The sequence below is a fragment of the Neomonachus schauinslandi genome, chromosome 6, assembly GCF_002201575.2.
Source record: "Neomonachus schauinslandi chromosome 6, ASM220157v2, whole genome shotgun sequence".
NCBI classification, from domain to species: domain Eukaryota; kingdom Metazoa; phylum Chordata; class Mammalia; order Carnivora; family Phocidae; genus Neomonachus; species Neomonachus schauinslandi.
In genome coordinates this window covers 112,443,593-112,460,386 of record NC_058408.1, presented here as the reverse complement: position 1 = coordinate 112,460,386, position 16,794 = coordinate 112,443,593, and the positions used below count along the sequence as shown (strand labels likewise).

Sequence of the window (16,794 nt, the reverse complement as noted above, 5' to 3'; positions counted from 1 at the left end):
AGATACGGACTCTTAAAAAACAAAAGCGTGATTTTCTTATCGCTTAATATATTTAACTCCTTTATATCAAGTGTTTGTCTGCAGACTTTCAGCTTGCAACAGTGAACGCTTTGTGGTTCCAGCACCATTTTCCTCCTGGGTCCAAAGGAGCTCAAGTCTAGATTTTTGGTTTTTAGGTGATTACTACCGTGAACTGTATACAAAACGTTCCAGCTTTGTTGGTGTATATGTAAATGTAGGTCGGTAGATCAGGGCTTTACATTCTTGGAGGAATGAAATGACTTCATTCTGTTGTTCTTACAGATACCAAATATATTTAGTTTTGTTTAGACTGTATGTAACAGGAAAGACAAAGATTCTTTAGCGTAAATCAACAGTAGATCGGGAAATAGATCTCTCTCAGGAAAAGGTTTTGTGTCATGTTAAAAGGTCTTCACACTATTTTCTCTTAATGAAGATCTGTATGATAGTTAACTTTGTCAAATTAGAATTGGTTTCTAACCAAATATGAGAGAGAAAAATCCTCTACTGAATATATATAAAATTAAGTTTATAGTGATATAAGTTCCAAGAATTTAAGTTAGTAAAGGAAAAATGTGTTTAAAGAATAGACCAAAATGTATTCAAAAGTAGAAGTCAAATGTCATTCCTGTTGTTGTATTTTAAATTTCAAGGTATGAAGATTTTCTTTTCAAAACCTAGACAATTGTTCTTTTTTTTAAAGGTGTATTTAATATAGCGATATTTAAACTTTAGAAGGTTGAAGTGTAGGAAATGGATAAGAATTGATAGTACTTAAAAAGGACTGTAACTGGCTTTAAAAACGTTTTACTCTTGATGTACTGTCCTGAATTTTTTTGTCATGGTATTTATTATTATGTAGACACATCAGGTGAGTACATTTATCTCTCATAAAGCAAAGAGGAAAATAAAGTTACATGTTTCTGTTGCTTCGTTTAATAATCAGCAGACCAGTCTAATATGCTGGAGTTCACCAGCTTCAGAAAACATAACTTCAGCAAATGAGCACAGCACTATGGGGACAAGGAAGATAGAATAAGGAGATGACAAACTAGGGAATATTTTTCAAGTCACAGTTCAAACTACATTAGACCAAGAATCAGAATCTTTAAGATTGTTTTAAAAGCTGTAGATTCTAATACATGAGAAAATAGTACCATTTTTCTGACTTTTTTCCCTTTTTTCCCTTCATTTGAATAAATGCTCTGAAGTTTCAAAGACCTGATTTAGTCAGTTATTTGATATTTCTGAGATCCTGAAAAATAACATTTCGTGTTTAAGATTTTATATTAGGAGTAATAACCCTATTCAGATTATTTTTTTAAGGTAACACTGATATTTATAAGAATAGTGCATAGATTCATTTGAAACTTAAAAAAACTGATGTTCCACTCTTAAATTGGTTTTGGGGATAAGTTGGTTAGTCATTAGACTTAATTACTTTGTAAGTAGTTTGTGAATATGTACTCATTGAAATAAGGAAATTGAGATCTGGAAATCTATAGAATAAAAAATGAGCCCCTTTCTTTATACACCCTCCCCATATTTATTTAACCATTTTTAAAGGTTTATATCTTGAATGTTGAAAAGCCCCATGGGGAGACTCCCTGTTTCTTTTTTTTATATTCAGTGTTAACATTTATTAAGTATTTGGTGATTATATTCTTACATTTTTTTTTCCCACAGAGAATATGAAACGGGTGTCAAAATGACATCCAGATTTGGGAAAACATACAGTAGGAAAGGAGGAAATGGCAGTTCAAAATTTGATGAAGTCTTTTCCAACAAACGGACCACCCTTAGCACAAAATGGGGAGAGACCACATTTATGGCTAAATTAGGGCAGAAGAGGCCCAATTTCAAACCAGATATCCAAGAAATTCCGAAGAAACCTAAAGTGGAAGAAGAAAATACTGGAGATCCTTTTGGATTTGATAGTGATGATGAGTCTCTACCAGTTTCTTCAAAGAATTTAGCCCAGGGTAAGGGTTCCTCTTACTCAGAATCTAGTGAAGCTGCTCAGCTGGAAGAGGTCACTTCTGTACTTGAAGCTAATAGCAAAATTAGTCATGCAGTGGGTGAAGACAGTGTTGTATCTGATAAATGCTTACATTTGGAAGAAACTTTGGTTGGGAAAGAAAAGAGCACAAACCGTATCGTAGAAGATGATGCAAGCAAAAGTAGCTGTGCTAAATTAATGACTTCAGGTAAGTTTTTGAATTTCTTTATTCTGAGCCAGAAGAGCTTTGTGTAAGCCATTCAGTTACATGCTTTAAATTCTAAAATACCATGCTTCTTGGGTTTTTTTTCTGCATTTGTGATTAATGGGGACTATAGATAATTTTGTAGAAAAGACTTAAGAACTTTAAAGAAACCAATTGGGGGTTGAAATTTTACTTAAGCAACTTGGATATTAATGTTTCCAGGCTGTTACTCATGGTACATTTTGGGAATCGTTTTTCCAACATCCCTAACTCCATTTCCAGCAAGAAACATCTCTTTTTGTTGTCTTAGGATGACAGTATCTCATTTCTGTTACTGTGGAGGATTTGTATTGTTAATGATAATGGAAATGAGATGAGCATTTACAATGAGGATTAAGTTTAGGAGTGTTAGGCTTTCCTTCAAAACTAGTTTAGAAAGATTAAGGAGGTATTGTGGAAACCTTGAAGAATTGAACTTCATTGCAATCTGAGATTTGTTTGGAGTCTGGTGCTCGTAGCAACTTGTATTAATAGATTTTAATCCACAAAACCAGTTGTATTTTTAAAGTGTTAATTTGTAAATCTGACATCTAGAGTTCATTCAAAAAACAATATATTTTGTCCATTTTACCTCTAGTCCTTTTGTAAAAGACTTGAGACTTACAGTAACTGGTAAAGTGCAATTAATTAAAAGACCAAAGAACTGAGATTGGAGGTAGCAGGAGAGATAGCATGCTTGCTTTATTAGCAGTAGGACAAGGATGGCACTGTGGTTGAAAACAGACCTTAGATTTCAACTTCCTGGCAAGGTTTGGTGATACAAAAGGTTATATAGATCTCATATTTTGAAAGGAAGTAAAGACAAAACTTCCTAGTACTGAATTCTTTTTTTTTGAGAGAGAGAGAGAATAGAGAGAGAGAGAGCACATGAGAAGGGGGAGGGTCAGAGGGAGAAGCAGGCTCCCCGCTGAGCAGGGAGTCTGATGCGGGACTCGATCCCGGGACTCCAGGATCATGACCTGAGCCGAAGGCAGTCGCTTAACCAACTGAGCCACCCAGGCGCCCCTAGTACTGAATTCTTAAGAGGAGTTTGTCTTTGAGGCTTAATATAGTGCCTCAAACAGTATAATAAAAGACTTTGCCTTGCATAGTTTTACTAAAAATGCTGAACATTTTTCACTCTTTTTCTCACCCTTGGATGAGAGGATGAGCCAGCTGTTATTGTCATTCCCTTGATTCTCCCAGTTAATTCTGATTTGGCTGTTCTTATGCTTTGCCCACATTTTCTTCCAAAGCATTGTTCAAAACTTAAGGTTAGGATAAACTTTCATTAAAAAAATAGCTTAAAAACTGTTTCCCAGATCAGCTCCTAAAAACATAATCATAGGACTGTTGAACCAAAATAAACTAACTCAGGTCTCTTTACTTTATAGATGAGGCTCAAAGAGGTAAAGTGACTATCCAAGGGTGGCTAGTGGCACAATTAGAATGAGATTTATTTATCAATTTTTAACATGTTGAGCACATACTGTGTGCCCTGCACTGTGATAGGCTGTGCGAGTGCTGTTCCACTTCAGTTATCCAGTGTTCTTACTGCTGTGTCTTGACCTCCGATAGTTAATCCACAGTGTGGGGTACATAGCCTGGAGGAAGGAAGATGAGGCTGAGGAAATGGCGAAACTGGTCAAGGAAGGCAGACACAGCTTCCCCAAGTGCTGTCTTTTTGAGAACAGGGCATCACTGGCAGGCAGAGGGTAATGGGATGAATGTTTAGGTAGAGGGACAATACAAACTTAGAAATTAAATATACGTAGACAGCAGTTGCTTATATAGTTTTGCTGATGTTAACATCTGTATCTGTCCACACTGCCATATGAAGTTGTTAGGTGGGAACTGGAAGCAGTTTTCTGTAGAAATGAGATATTAGCTTCCCAGTCTGATACAGCTAAATTGTAGTACTGCTGCTGCTAACTGTGGACTGACTGGGAACCCAGACTCCATTATAATAGTTTTGTGAGGAGAAAATGTGTACTAAAATACAGATAAATAGATGTTTGAGAACATCTTGTCCCTCTTCCTTCTTCACGAGGTATCCTTAGTGGAAAGGGCATGGGGCAGCACTATGAATATTTTTATTTTTCTCTTTTCCCTTGACCACCCAGAGCTGCAGCAACCCTGGCAGCCCCCTGTAGGATAAGAAGAGATCTTTGAAGGAATGCTTTTAGTTCTCATGGTAGTCTTCTTCTAAGTTCTTAAAAACCATTTATAGGTCTGTATGTTTATAAGTTGGTTATAGTTTTGGAAATACTTGTGTATGTTATAACCTTCCTTTTCTTTACCCCTATCCTCTTAACATTTGGGCATTTTCCTGTTTCTAGACTTCTCGCATTATGTCTGTCAGATTGTCATCGCCTTTACTCTCCTTGAGCAAGCCTTCTGGTTTTAGTTGAAGTTTAGAAACCCAAACTTAAATTTTTTTTTTTTAAAAGATTTTATTTATTTATCTGAGACCGAGAATGAGAGAGACAGAGAGCACATGAGAGGGGGGAGGGTCAGAGGGAGAAGCAGGCTCCCTGCCGAGCAGGGAGCCCGATGCGGGACTCGATCCAGGAACTCCAGGATCATGACCTGAGCCGAAGGCAGTCGCTCAACCAACTGAGCCACCCAGGCGCCCCAAACTTAAATTTTTTATAAAGGGGGTCTTTATAAATGGAAAGTGGTTGCTAACCTTTTTTGAACTAAAGATCCTTTGAGAATGATAAAATTTTGGACTCAAGATAAAACTGTATGTGTTAATGTCTCAGAACTCCCTTGCAGGTCATTTTTACACACTTTATTCAAGAGCCTTTGAGAAATTTTGTGGTAAAGTTTGTTCAAAGTGCACTAGCTAAATTCCATAGTATCCTTCCAGTGGAATTCAGACCATTTTCACTGTAGAATTATATCACATCAGTGAAAAGGGCTTATCCAAGTTCAAATTTACTGTATCATTTCTCCTGGCATTAAGTTAAGGTGCATCTCTTTCTCCAAAGGGGAATATGTAGTTAATTTTTAGCTACTATTAAAATTCTTTCATATATATATTATAATATTTTATACCAGGTAGCACTTTTAAAAACTGTGGCTTATTTGGAGAGGAAATGCAGAATGAGGTCATGATAAAATGTATTATTGTTACCATTTTCCAAATAGATGTTTGATGGGAAAGAGAATTAGAAGCAAGATTACAAACTGTGAATGAGAACCGGAAGGAAGGGTTGAGTTGCTAAAATGTCCCTAACTTTTCATTTAAAAAACAAAACACTTAGGGGCACCTGGGTGACTCAGTCAGTTAAGGGTCTGCCTTCAGCTCAGGTCATGATCGCAGGGCCCTGGGATTGAGCCTCCTATCAGGCTCCCTGCTCAGTGGGGAGTCTACTTCTCCCTCTTCCTCTGCCCCCCCCCCATTTGCTCTACACTTTCTCCACCTCCCATCCTGGATGATGATGATTATTAATTTTAAAGATTTTATTTGTTTATTTGAGAGAGACAGATAGCATGAGAGAGCATGAGCAGGAATGAGAGGGAGAAGCAGGCTCCCTGCGGGGCTCGATTCCAGGATGCTGGGATCATGACCTGAGCCGAAGGCAGACGCTTAACCGACGGAGCCACCCAGGTGCCCCCTACTCCCTGGATTATTTTGAAGATTTATGTATTTATTTGGGAGGGTGGGCAGCGAGGGAAAGAGAGTGTGTGTGCATGGTGAGAGGGAGAGAAGCAGACTCCCTGCTGAGCACGGAGCCCAGATGTGGGACTTGGGGGCTTGATTTCATGACCCTGAGATTATAACTCAAGCTGAAATCAAGAGTCAGACAGTTAACCAACTGAACCACCTGGGTACTCCTCCTTGGATTATTACTATGTTTTATTTTTTAAAGATTTTATTTATTAGGGGGAGAGAGAGAGCACACACGCAACAGAGGGAGAGAGGAAGAGGGAGAAGCAGATTCCCGCTGAGCAGGGAGCCTGATGTGGGGCTCCATCTCAGGACCCTGAGATAACCCGAGCCAAAGTCAGATGCTTAACCAACTGAGTGCCCCAGGCACCCCTCCCTGGATTATTTTAATGCAGATTCAGGACTTGTATTTTATCTGCAAATACTTAAGTTTAATTGCTGCTAAAGTGAGTTCTCAAACAGGTGTGCCACTTAAAATGGCCCTTAGCAGGACCTAAAGGTTTGCCCTTCTAAGAGTTCTTGGAATATTCTTTAAAGTGTTGAATCCAGGGCTGTGTGCATTAGGGGCAAAAGAAGGCTTCTCTTGCTTTTTGTATGAGGCTACTTCCATTTTCCATCTTTGTGCTTTCTGCTACAGGTTTTTAACCTGGACTCTAGAATGAAGTATGTAAAGACTTATGTTTCTACTTGGCACACTTTCCTCGCCAGCCAGCTGGGATTCAGTCTACACATCCTGCCAAATATTGAGATAACTACTGCATAGTCTCTTAATTTGCATGACTGGTTTTGTAGCCAGTACATTTTTTCCATTTGCTTAAAGCTGTACCAAGTGTTTGTGTGTTAGAGGGATGTTATTGTCAGGAATTTAAGAACTTTGATTTGGAACCGAAGCTGATTTTTAGAAAGGGATGCATTGTTCTATTCCTGAAAGCTTAAAGTAGGCCAGGAACTTGTGAAGTGAGATGAGATTTTCATCTGCTTACTGGATAAAGTATAGGTGATTAATGAGGATTATTAAAGAATTCTGAAAGTATAATATCATCAACAATTTCTAGCTTTCATTTAGGTATTGAATGTATTTGTTTAGAATATATTTAAGTCATACCTAAAATTCTTTAAAGAGAAGTAAATAAGAGACCTGTTATTTATTTAGCTCCTACTTTATTTTGAGCCCTTTATATATCAGTCTGTCCTTAATCACAACTATATAAGCCAGGCTTTATTTCCATTTTATAGAGGGTAAAGCACAGGTCAGTGAATAATTTGAATTATTAGCAGAAGATCTGAAAAACAACCAAAATGTTATTTTCATGAATGAACATAATTTTATCATATTTAAAGACTTATATTTAAAATAACATGTCACTGGGGCGCCTGGGTGGCTCTAGATTTTGGCTCAGAGCAAGCCCGGCATCTGGCTCCTTGCTCAGCGGGGAGTCTGCTGGAGATTCTCTCCCACCCCGCCCCCCAACTCGTGCACTCACTCTCTCTCAGATAAATCTTTAAAAAAATAAGTGTCACTGTACAGTTTTATCTTGATGTTGGAAATGACTGATCAGAACATATTATGGATTCCCTCCTGTTGCTATTTAAATAATTTTCTTTTTAATAAGAATTGTGGTCTAAGTAATTATAATAGTGAATAAAACTGACCTTATTTTTATAAGTAATAAGTATCTTCTATTTTTAATTTTTTGTGTTATATACAAATGGAAATGCAATATGCAAATTCTGAAAGACATTGTAATTTTATTTTGTCCTAAAGTAGAACTTTTTTTAGTTTATTTATTTCTCTTAAAGATTTTATTTATTTATTTGACAGCGAGAGCAGGAACAAGCAGGGGGAGTGGGAGAGGGAGGAGCAGGCTTCCCGCCAAGCAGGGAGCCCGTTGCGGGGCTCCATCCCAGGACCCTGGGATCATGACCTGAGCCAAAGGCAGACACTCAACCATCTGAGCCACCCAGGTGCCCCAATAAATAAACTTTTTAAAAACGAAAAGAAAAATATAAGGTCATATGAGAGTGTATAATAGGCTATTTACCTGGTCTGAATGAGGGGTAGGGACAGGGCTGACATTTAACTTGGGACTGGCTGCTGTACTGAGCAAGGATAAAAGTGGCAGAGCTTAGTGGCATGGGAAGTGAGGAAGATGGAGACATTAAGAATGATTCTCAGGTATTTAATGTGAGCACCTGAGCAAATGGTAATGTCATTCATTGAGATAAATGGACATTTTGAGGGCAAGTTCATCAGTTCAGGTTTGTGCACATTGGATTTGAGGTATTTGTGAGGGATAGGATATGCTGGTATGGAACTTAGATAAGAATTTTTGGTTGGAGATAATACATTTGAGATTCAGCATATAAATGTTATTTGAGGGGTACCTGGGTGGCTTAGTTAAGGGTCTGACTCTTGGTCTCAGCTCAGGTCTTGATTTCAGGGTCATGCGTTCAAGCCTTGTGTTGGGCTCCATGCTGGGTGTGGAACCTACTTAAAATAAATGAGTGAGGGAATGAATGAATGAATAAATAAATGTTATTTGAAATTATAGGATTAGATGAAGTCATTGAGGAGAATGTAAGAGGAAAAAGCACTGAGCTATGAAGAACTTGTAATACTTGATGGAGACAAGAAGAAGAAAAACTAGATAAGGAAATTGAATAAGAGTAGCTAGAGCATCAGTAGGAACATTGAGTCAGTGCTATTTTATAGAAGCCAGCAGAAAGATGTTCATGAAGGATCAACTGAATTGGAATGCTTTTGCAAAATCAACAAGAATGAGGACTGCAAAGCTGGCATTGGAGTGTGCAGCTTGGGTTGGAACAGTCTGAGTAGTGAGTACATAGTGAAGGTAGGGGTAGCAAGAGTGTACACAACTTGTTAAAGATGTTTGAAGGGGAGGAGAGAGGTTCTGAAAAGTTAAAAGGTGATGAGGGGTTTGGGAAGGTTTGATTGCATGGGAGAGCCTTGCAGCATAAGCTTCAAAGCATAGCGGGGAGAGTGGTCTTGGGAGAAGGGATGCCGAATTTTCTGGAGAGGAGGAATGACGGATGAGAATGTGAGCTTACTGAGAGAGGTGGAAGATAAGGTGGTTTATGGAGGAAAGCATTTTTCCCCCATGAAATGATAGAAGAGGTTATCTCTGAAAGCGGGAAAGAAGGGCAAGGAAATGTGAGGGCCAGAGTGAAGAAACAAAGGGTTCAGACTGGTGTTGCAGAAAATGGAAGGAAGGAGCTGTGTAGAGAGAATTTCTGGACATTAATGAGGCCTTAGTGAAGATTATATCATTAGAAACTCAACGGTTTCTAACTCACTTACCTCATTGTGTTAGTGCCCCTCCCCTCACCTTTAGTAGGTCCTGTTAGCCAGAACCTGCACAGAATATAGAATATTGGATAGGAAAATTAGATTATCCTGGATTGTCATTTTTGTCTGACAAGATGTGGCATGACCAGATAGAGAAGAAAGGATTTAGGGTATTGTCCAGAGAGTGACTGAAATGATGGACTATAGAATTTAAAATATTTAGGAACTGGACAAGGCTGGTGGGTAGGAGAAAGGAGAGAAGAGGGTCAGTATCCTGAGAGTCTTATTAAATAGAAGTCAAGAATGGGGTTACTGGAACAGGTTGGATAGTTGGTAGGTTGTGATTGAGAAGTGGGTTATCTGATTTTAATATTTAAGAGGTGAAGCGTTCTAGGACAGGAAAAGTTTCTGCATGAAACTGAGAATTGGTGTCTGAGCTGGAATGTAGAAGACTATGGACGGGAGAAGGTTAAAGAACCGTGAGGTCAGGAGATTGGGATTTGGTGGAATTCAGCATGATAGCAAGACTGGCAGGGGTAAGTTATAAATCCTGTGTAAAACCCTTAAATGAAGAATAAGAGGTTGTTAGATGACAGGTAAGGGGAAGATTAGAGGGTAACTAGCTAAGTGGCACAAGCCTCAAAAGAATAGGCCTTTATAAGAGGGTGGAGTAATAATAGTTTTATAAACAGGCTCTGGAGAGCCAGCATACCAGTGACCCCAAAGCATCCTACTCTCAGATACTTAAAGGGGTTGCAGGAGAACAGGCATGTGTAGTCAGGGTTCAGCTAGGGCATGGAAGTGGTAGAGGGAATTAACCCCCAGGTATATGTGAGTGTCCTGATCACCTGCGTGCTTTAAACTTAAGGGTTTGGGTGGTGGTGGTGCTCAGTTGTTGGATTATGAGATTGGAAAGAAGTACAGATACATTTTGAGTATTGAAATTCAGGAGAAGGTAGATCACAAGATGTGTTTACATTTTGGATCCTGACCTAGAGAAACATGAGAAACATGGTGGCTTTAGAACCAAATTTTCCTATAGCAGTTTAAAACCATATATATGTGTAAAAGATTTATTGAGAGAGAGACAGCACACATGTGTGTGCACATGGGGGGAGGGGCCCAGGGAAAGAACCTTCAAGCACAGACCCCCTGCTGAGCATGGAGACTGACTCTGGGCTCCATCTCAGGACCCATGAGATCATGACTGGAGCCAAAACCAAGAGCTGGATGCTTAACTGACTGAGCCACCCAGGCACCCCTCCCCATATATTTTTTTTGTTCCAGTCTTGATTTATCAGTCAAGGTCCCAACTGGAAATAGGTGGCATGCCCCAATTAGGCTAATGCCAGGAAAGTATATTTATAAAGGAGCTGTTTACAAAGGTGTGGGGAGAATGTTAGGGGAAGCTCAAAGGATGGTGTCGTAGGCTTGGTTAGCTGCAGTGAAGCTATTATCACCCATTTTCACAGGGACAAGAGATCATCTGAGCCATAGAGAGGAAGCCACCTTAAGAGGAGCAGTATCCTTCTGTTGAGGGGCTTAATAAGCAAAGTGCTGGAGGGGTAACGTACCCTGAACCTAAATTTCCTCTTTCCCTCCTTTGTACTGCTGGGGCTCCTCATGGGTAGAACCCAGTGGAAGAAGTAAGGAAACCTTGATATACAGATCAGCCGCCTGAGAGGGCTGAGATCAGGGTGGAGAGTGGATCTGGAAGGACAAGTGGAAAATACCTGTTGTAGTATCTTAAAACAAAACTGTAAAGTTCTGTGGAAACACATATGATTGTGTAATTATTATCAGGGTACAGAATATTTCTATTATCTCGAAAGTTCTTCATGCTCCTTTTTGGTCAGTCCCTTCTCTCACTTCCAACCCCTGGGATCCACTGATCTGTTTTCTGTCTCTGTGGTTTTTATGTTTTCCAAAATGTCATATACATGGGATCATGTGGTATGTAGCCTTATCAGTCTGGCTTCTTTCAGTTAGCATAATGCTTTTAAAGAGTCTTCCATGTAACAGTAGTTCATTCCTTTTTAATTGCTGAGTAGTAGTCTATTATATGTGTACTGTAATTCATTCATTAGTTGAAGGACATTTGGATTGTTTTTAGTTTGGGGCAATTATGAATGAAGCTGCTATAAACATTCACATTTAGGTTTTTGTTAGACATATGTCCTCATTACTCTTGGGTAAGTACCTAGGAGTGGGATTGCTGGTCATGAAAACATTGATCTTAAATTTAAATGCTTTCAAAGGGTATAATTTCCTATAAAATAATTTTAAAATAACACATTTAACTTGAGTGTCAGTGATTTTTTTTAACCTTTTTATTGTAAAATAAAACATGGATACAGAAAACCAGACAATATAATGTATAAAAATGTTTAGTTCAATGAATTATTTATAAGAGCAACACCCTTATAACCAACACCCACATTAAGAAATAGAATTTTGGCAGCCATTCTAGAATCTCTTCCATCTGTCCCTTCACCCCCACAATAACTGCTCTCCTGTCTTTTATCATAATCCCTTTCTTACTTGCAAGTGCCATAATTATTTACTGTTCACTTTCATACATTAAAAAAAAATAATAAAAGAACAAGTTCTTCAACAGCCAGAAGATTTTACAATACTCCTTTTTCTTTTTGAAATTGTATTTCTATTCCACTTCCCCTTCAGAATTTTATCCTAATGAACATATTTATGCTTAGCCTTTTAATGGCCATTCTTTTCATAATTCTTTGTACAAAAATGTGTATACCTATTTAAATTTAAACTTCTAAGAATTTTCTGTGATTGTAATGCTCTAAGTATTTAAAAATTCTTCTAGATTATTATGAGCACGGTTATTAGTGCGTAATTGATCAAATATGAATGGTATACATTTCAAAGGCAAAATTTTTGGAAATGTACATCTTAATGACAGGTGGGGCTTTTTCCAATTCATGTGTATGACTACCATTGCTAGAATAAGAAAAAGCTTTGGCATCAATCTGTTCTTGTTTTTTAATACATGTAAGTGTTGAGAAACCATATTGACAAAAATAAGAATGGGTAGAGTTGTTACACCAGTTTCTATTTGGAAAGCAGTAATTGGAAACTACCTGACATACAAGGGATGTTGCCCAGACATTACAGTTACTCAGGTAGGAAGCACAGAAGCCAATAATCTATCACGTTGTTTCTTTATAGGTTATGCCAGAATTGGAGCAATGTATCACAGTAAGATTAGGGATGGTGAGCAATATGCCATTATTCATAATGCGGGAGAATGATTAAACCAGGTGGGTTGGCACATCAGTTTTTGGAGCAGAGTAGAATTGAGGATTTGGAAATGAATTTCATTAAACCTCAGTTGTGCCTATATATATATTTTGAAAGGTTTTAGTGTAACTTCGGGGGTCTGTATATTTAGTTTGAAGAGTTAATTGCCACCTGGAAGGTTAGGACCACTGGTTGAAGAGTGACTGGGGTATGTAGTACCTTTCCTGTCTCCTGGTGGACAGAGATGGGCAGCTTGAGCAGGAGCCACGGTAGCAAATAAGCTCCTTGACTTGCTGGTAGGTTGTCACAGTTAACACAGGTTTATTGATTGGGGAAGCGGGGAGGTTGAGTTGATTTGGTGTATCTTTGTAGTGGGCCCAGCTGAGTAGTACTTTTGAAGTTATTTTATATTTACTGCCTTTTTTTTTTTTTTTACTGTTTTATCTTTTAAAGTACATGTAAATTTGGTGTTTGATAGGTATGTTTTATAAAATATAAAAATGTTTTAAATGATCAGTTAAAATGCTCTTTATTTTTTTAAGTACCTTTTACCATTCAAATCTTTGAGTAAAATCGATCCACTGAAGAAGTGCCATATTTTTCCTTTGGCTTCTTAGGTGCCTCTGATAAATAGCCACATATTCTTGTTGACAGTGAAAAAAAAATCCATTCCCTTCCACAGAAGCAAATGCTGTTTACACTTTCTTTTTTTTAAAGATTTTATTTATTTATTTGACAAAGAGAGAGAGTTAGTGAGAGCAGGAACACAAGCGGGGGAGTGGGAGAGGGAGAAGCAGGCTTCCCGCCGAGCAGGGAGCCCGATGCGGGGCTCGATCCCAGGACCCTGGGATCATGACCTGAGCCGAAGGCAGACGCTTAACGACTGAGCCACCCAGGCGCCCCTGCCTCATTCTTTTTTAAGAGTTACATATTATTTGGATATGTGGCTGTATGATAATTTAAGTAGTTCTTTATTGATGGGTGTTCGTATTGTTTATGAAGGCAAAAACCAGGAAAGTTGTAGTGAGTTTCTTATTACTTATTTTATTTCATAACTAACTATTTATAGAGTAAATGGTTATAAATTAAAACTGCTTGTTCAAGGGTAAGTTCATTTCTTTGACATGTACATTTTTAATTTTAAAAGATATTACCAAATTGTCCTTTGTAGTGGTTATACTAAGATATGCTTCTATAGAAATGTAGTTTTATTTTTGTTGCTTTTAAGTATTTCTTTGTATGAGCAGACCACTTTATTGACTGGCCTGTTAATGAATATTCAGATTTCATTGTTTTGGAATGATGTTGGTACACATACATCTGTTTTGCTGAACCAGGTGGAATTGCTAATATTCGATTATTTTTATTCATTTATTTGAAAGATTGAGAGAGAGCAGGAGAGAGAGTGCGTGCACATGAACGGGAGGGGCAGAGGCAGTGGGAGAGGGAGAGAGAATCTCAAGCAGACTCCTCGCTGAGTGTGGAGGCTAACTCAGGGCTCTGTCCCACAACTATGAGATGATGACCTGAGCCGAAAACAAGAGTTGGACACTCAACCCCTGAGCCACTCAGGCACCCCTATCTATCTATTTATCTATTATCTATTTATTTAGAGAGTGTTCAAGTGGGCGTGGGGCAGAGGGGGAGAGAGACTCTTAAGTAGGCTCCACGCCAGTGTGGAGCCCAGTGCGCCAGTCTTGAACTCATGACCCTGAGATCAAGACCTGAGCTAATATCAAGAGCCACACAGGGCGCCTGAGTGGCTCAGTTGGTTAAGCGACTGCCTTCAGCTCAGGTCATGATCCTTCAGTCCCAGGATCGAGTCCCGCATCGGGCTCCCTGCTCAGCGGGGAGTCTGCTTCTCCCTCTGACCCTCCTACCTCTCATGCTCTCTGTCTCTCATTCTTTCTCTCTCAAATAAATAAATAAAATCTTTAAAAAAAAGTGCCATACAGTCTCCCTTGTTGAATATCCTTTTTTTTTTTTTTCTTTTAAAGATTTTATTTATTCATTTGAGACACACAGACACAGAAAGAGACAGCACAAGCAGGGGGAGAGGCAGACAGAGAGGGAGAAGCAGGCTCCTCGCTGAGCCAGGAGCCCAACGTGGGGCTTGATCCCAGGACCCTGGGATCACGACTTGAGCTGAAGGCAGACGCTTAACCATCTGAGCCACCCAGCTGCCCCTGAATAGCTTTTCTTATTGAGTGACTGGTCAAGTTTCTTGATCATTTTTTTATTGGGCATCTTTTTATTAGTTATAGGCATTATGTATGTAGTGTCAATACCCTCCATTCTGGTTTGTCTGGTAGTTCTCTTAAATAGTGTTGTTTTATGGACAGATTTAATTTTGATGAAATTAAATTACTTTTCCTTTATGGTTAATGCTGTTTGTATCTTGTGAAGAAACTTTCCCTGCCTGAGGTCATAAAGATACACTCCTGTATTCTAAAAAAAAACTTTGCTTTTTCTCCATATTTAGGTCTCTAATTCATCTGGATGTGTAGGAGTTCTTATTTATTTATTTATTTATTTATTATTTTTTATTTATTTGAGAGAGAGAGGGTCAGAGGGAGAAGCAGACTACCCGCTGAGCAGGGAGCCCGATGCGGGACTCAATTCCGGGACTCCAGGATCATGACCTGAGCCGAAGGCATTCGCTTAACCAACTGAGCCACCCAGGCGCCCCTTAATTTATCATTTAAAGATTTTTATTTATTCATGAATCTCTGGTCAAACTTACCTTCCCAACTTCTTAAATTCTTCAAAGAGTATACTCACAGAAGCCTTAAATCATCCCACCTATTTATTCCTTTATAAAACTATGTATACTCCTAAGAGAGACACAGTGATAGAGGGAACACAAGCAGGTGGAGTGGGAGAGGGAGAAGCAGGCTTCCCATGCAGCAGGGAGCCGGATGGGGGGCTCCATGCGGGGCTCGATCCCAGGACCTTGGGATCATAACTTGAGCCGAAGGCAGATGCTTAACGACTGAGCCACCCATGCGCCCTTCTTTTTATTCTTAAGGGAATCATCCATTTCCTTTCAAACTTAAGAATCCTGTAGGGAATAATGGGCATTTAATTAATCTTTTATGTGAGGTTGCTTACTGTGTTTTAGATAAGTAGTATGAGGCCTAGGGAGAGAATATGGCTTGCCAAATTTTTACATATCTAGTTATTTGCTTTTCAAATTCCATGTAGTTTTCTTAAGATAATTCTCTCCCTTACCTACCTAACATATAAAAGATTGAGTAATTATCTAGTGATGCTAAAATCTAGTGATGTTGGGGCGCCTGACTGACTCACTCGGAAGAGTGTATGACTCTTTTTTTTTTTTTTTTTAAAGATTTTATTTATTTATTTGAGAGAGAGAGAGTGAGAGACAGAGAGCATGAGAGGGGGGAGGGTCAGAGGGAGAAGCAGACTCCCTACCGAGCAGGGAGCCAGATGCGGGACTCGATCCCGGGACTCCAGGATCATGACCTGAGCCGAAGGCAGTCGCTTAACCAACTGAGCCACCCAGGCGCCCGAGTGTATGACTCTTGATCTCGGGGTTGTAAGTTCGAGCCCCACACTGGGTGTAGAGATAACTTAAATGAATACATTTTATTATTTTTTTTTTTAAGATTTTATTTATTTATTTGACAGAGAGAGACACAGCGTGAGAGGGAACACAAGCAGGGGGAGTGGGAGAGGGAGAAGCAGGCTCCCCACAGAGCAGGGAGCCTGATGCGGGACTCGATCCCAGGACCCTGGGGTCATGACCTGAGCTGAAGGCAGTCGTTTAACCAACTGAGCCACCCAGGCGCCCTAAATGAATACATTTTAAAAATAATACCTATTGATGTTAAAAGGCATTTATTAAGTATCTGATAGCAGATGGTGCTGGCTAAGTCTTGAATTGAGAACTTTCTACACATCCAGTCTTGACCCTCTAGCTTGAGCAACAGTAGGCCTTAGAATGTGGTTTTGGATTCCTTGCATGAAGCTGGTAGACACAGGACACACAAGGGAGTATTGATGAACTTATATATTAGAGCCCACTAAGAAAAGTCTTGCTAAAAGATTATTAAAAACTAATGTCCTATGTTGTGGCAAAGTAGTAATAGCTATTATAATTTGCATTCATGTGATGCTGTATAACCTGTAAAATATCCTTAAATATATTACCTTCTTTTATCTGTTCAAATCACCCTTCAGAAAGATCTTATTAGTTCATTGTTTTGCTGAAGATATGGCCTGAACTTCTTTTTTTTTTTTTTTTTTTTAAGATTTTA

General features: G+C 38.9%; 1 protein-coding gene across 3 annotated transcripts in view; it reads left to right on the top strand.

Annotated features, from left to right (window-relative positions):
* Nucleotides 1-16,794, top strand: part of WAPL (WAPL cohesin release factor) — an 88,224-nt gene that overhangs the window by 1,278 nt on the left and 70,152 nt on the right. For all 3 annotated transcript variants that reach the window (XM_021699873.2, XM_021699872.2, XM_021699874.2), the window contains exon 2: nt 1,708-2,228. In XM_021699873.2, the coding sequence (XP_021555548.1) occupies nt 1,730-2,228 (499 nt within the window). In that variant the 5' untranslated portion in view covers nt 1,708-1,729. The remainder of the gene's footprint in view (nt 1-1,707; nt 2,229-16,794) is intronic.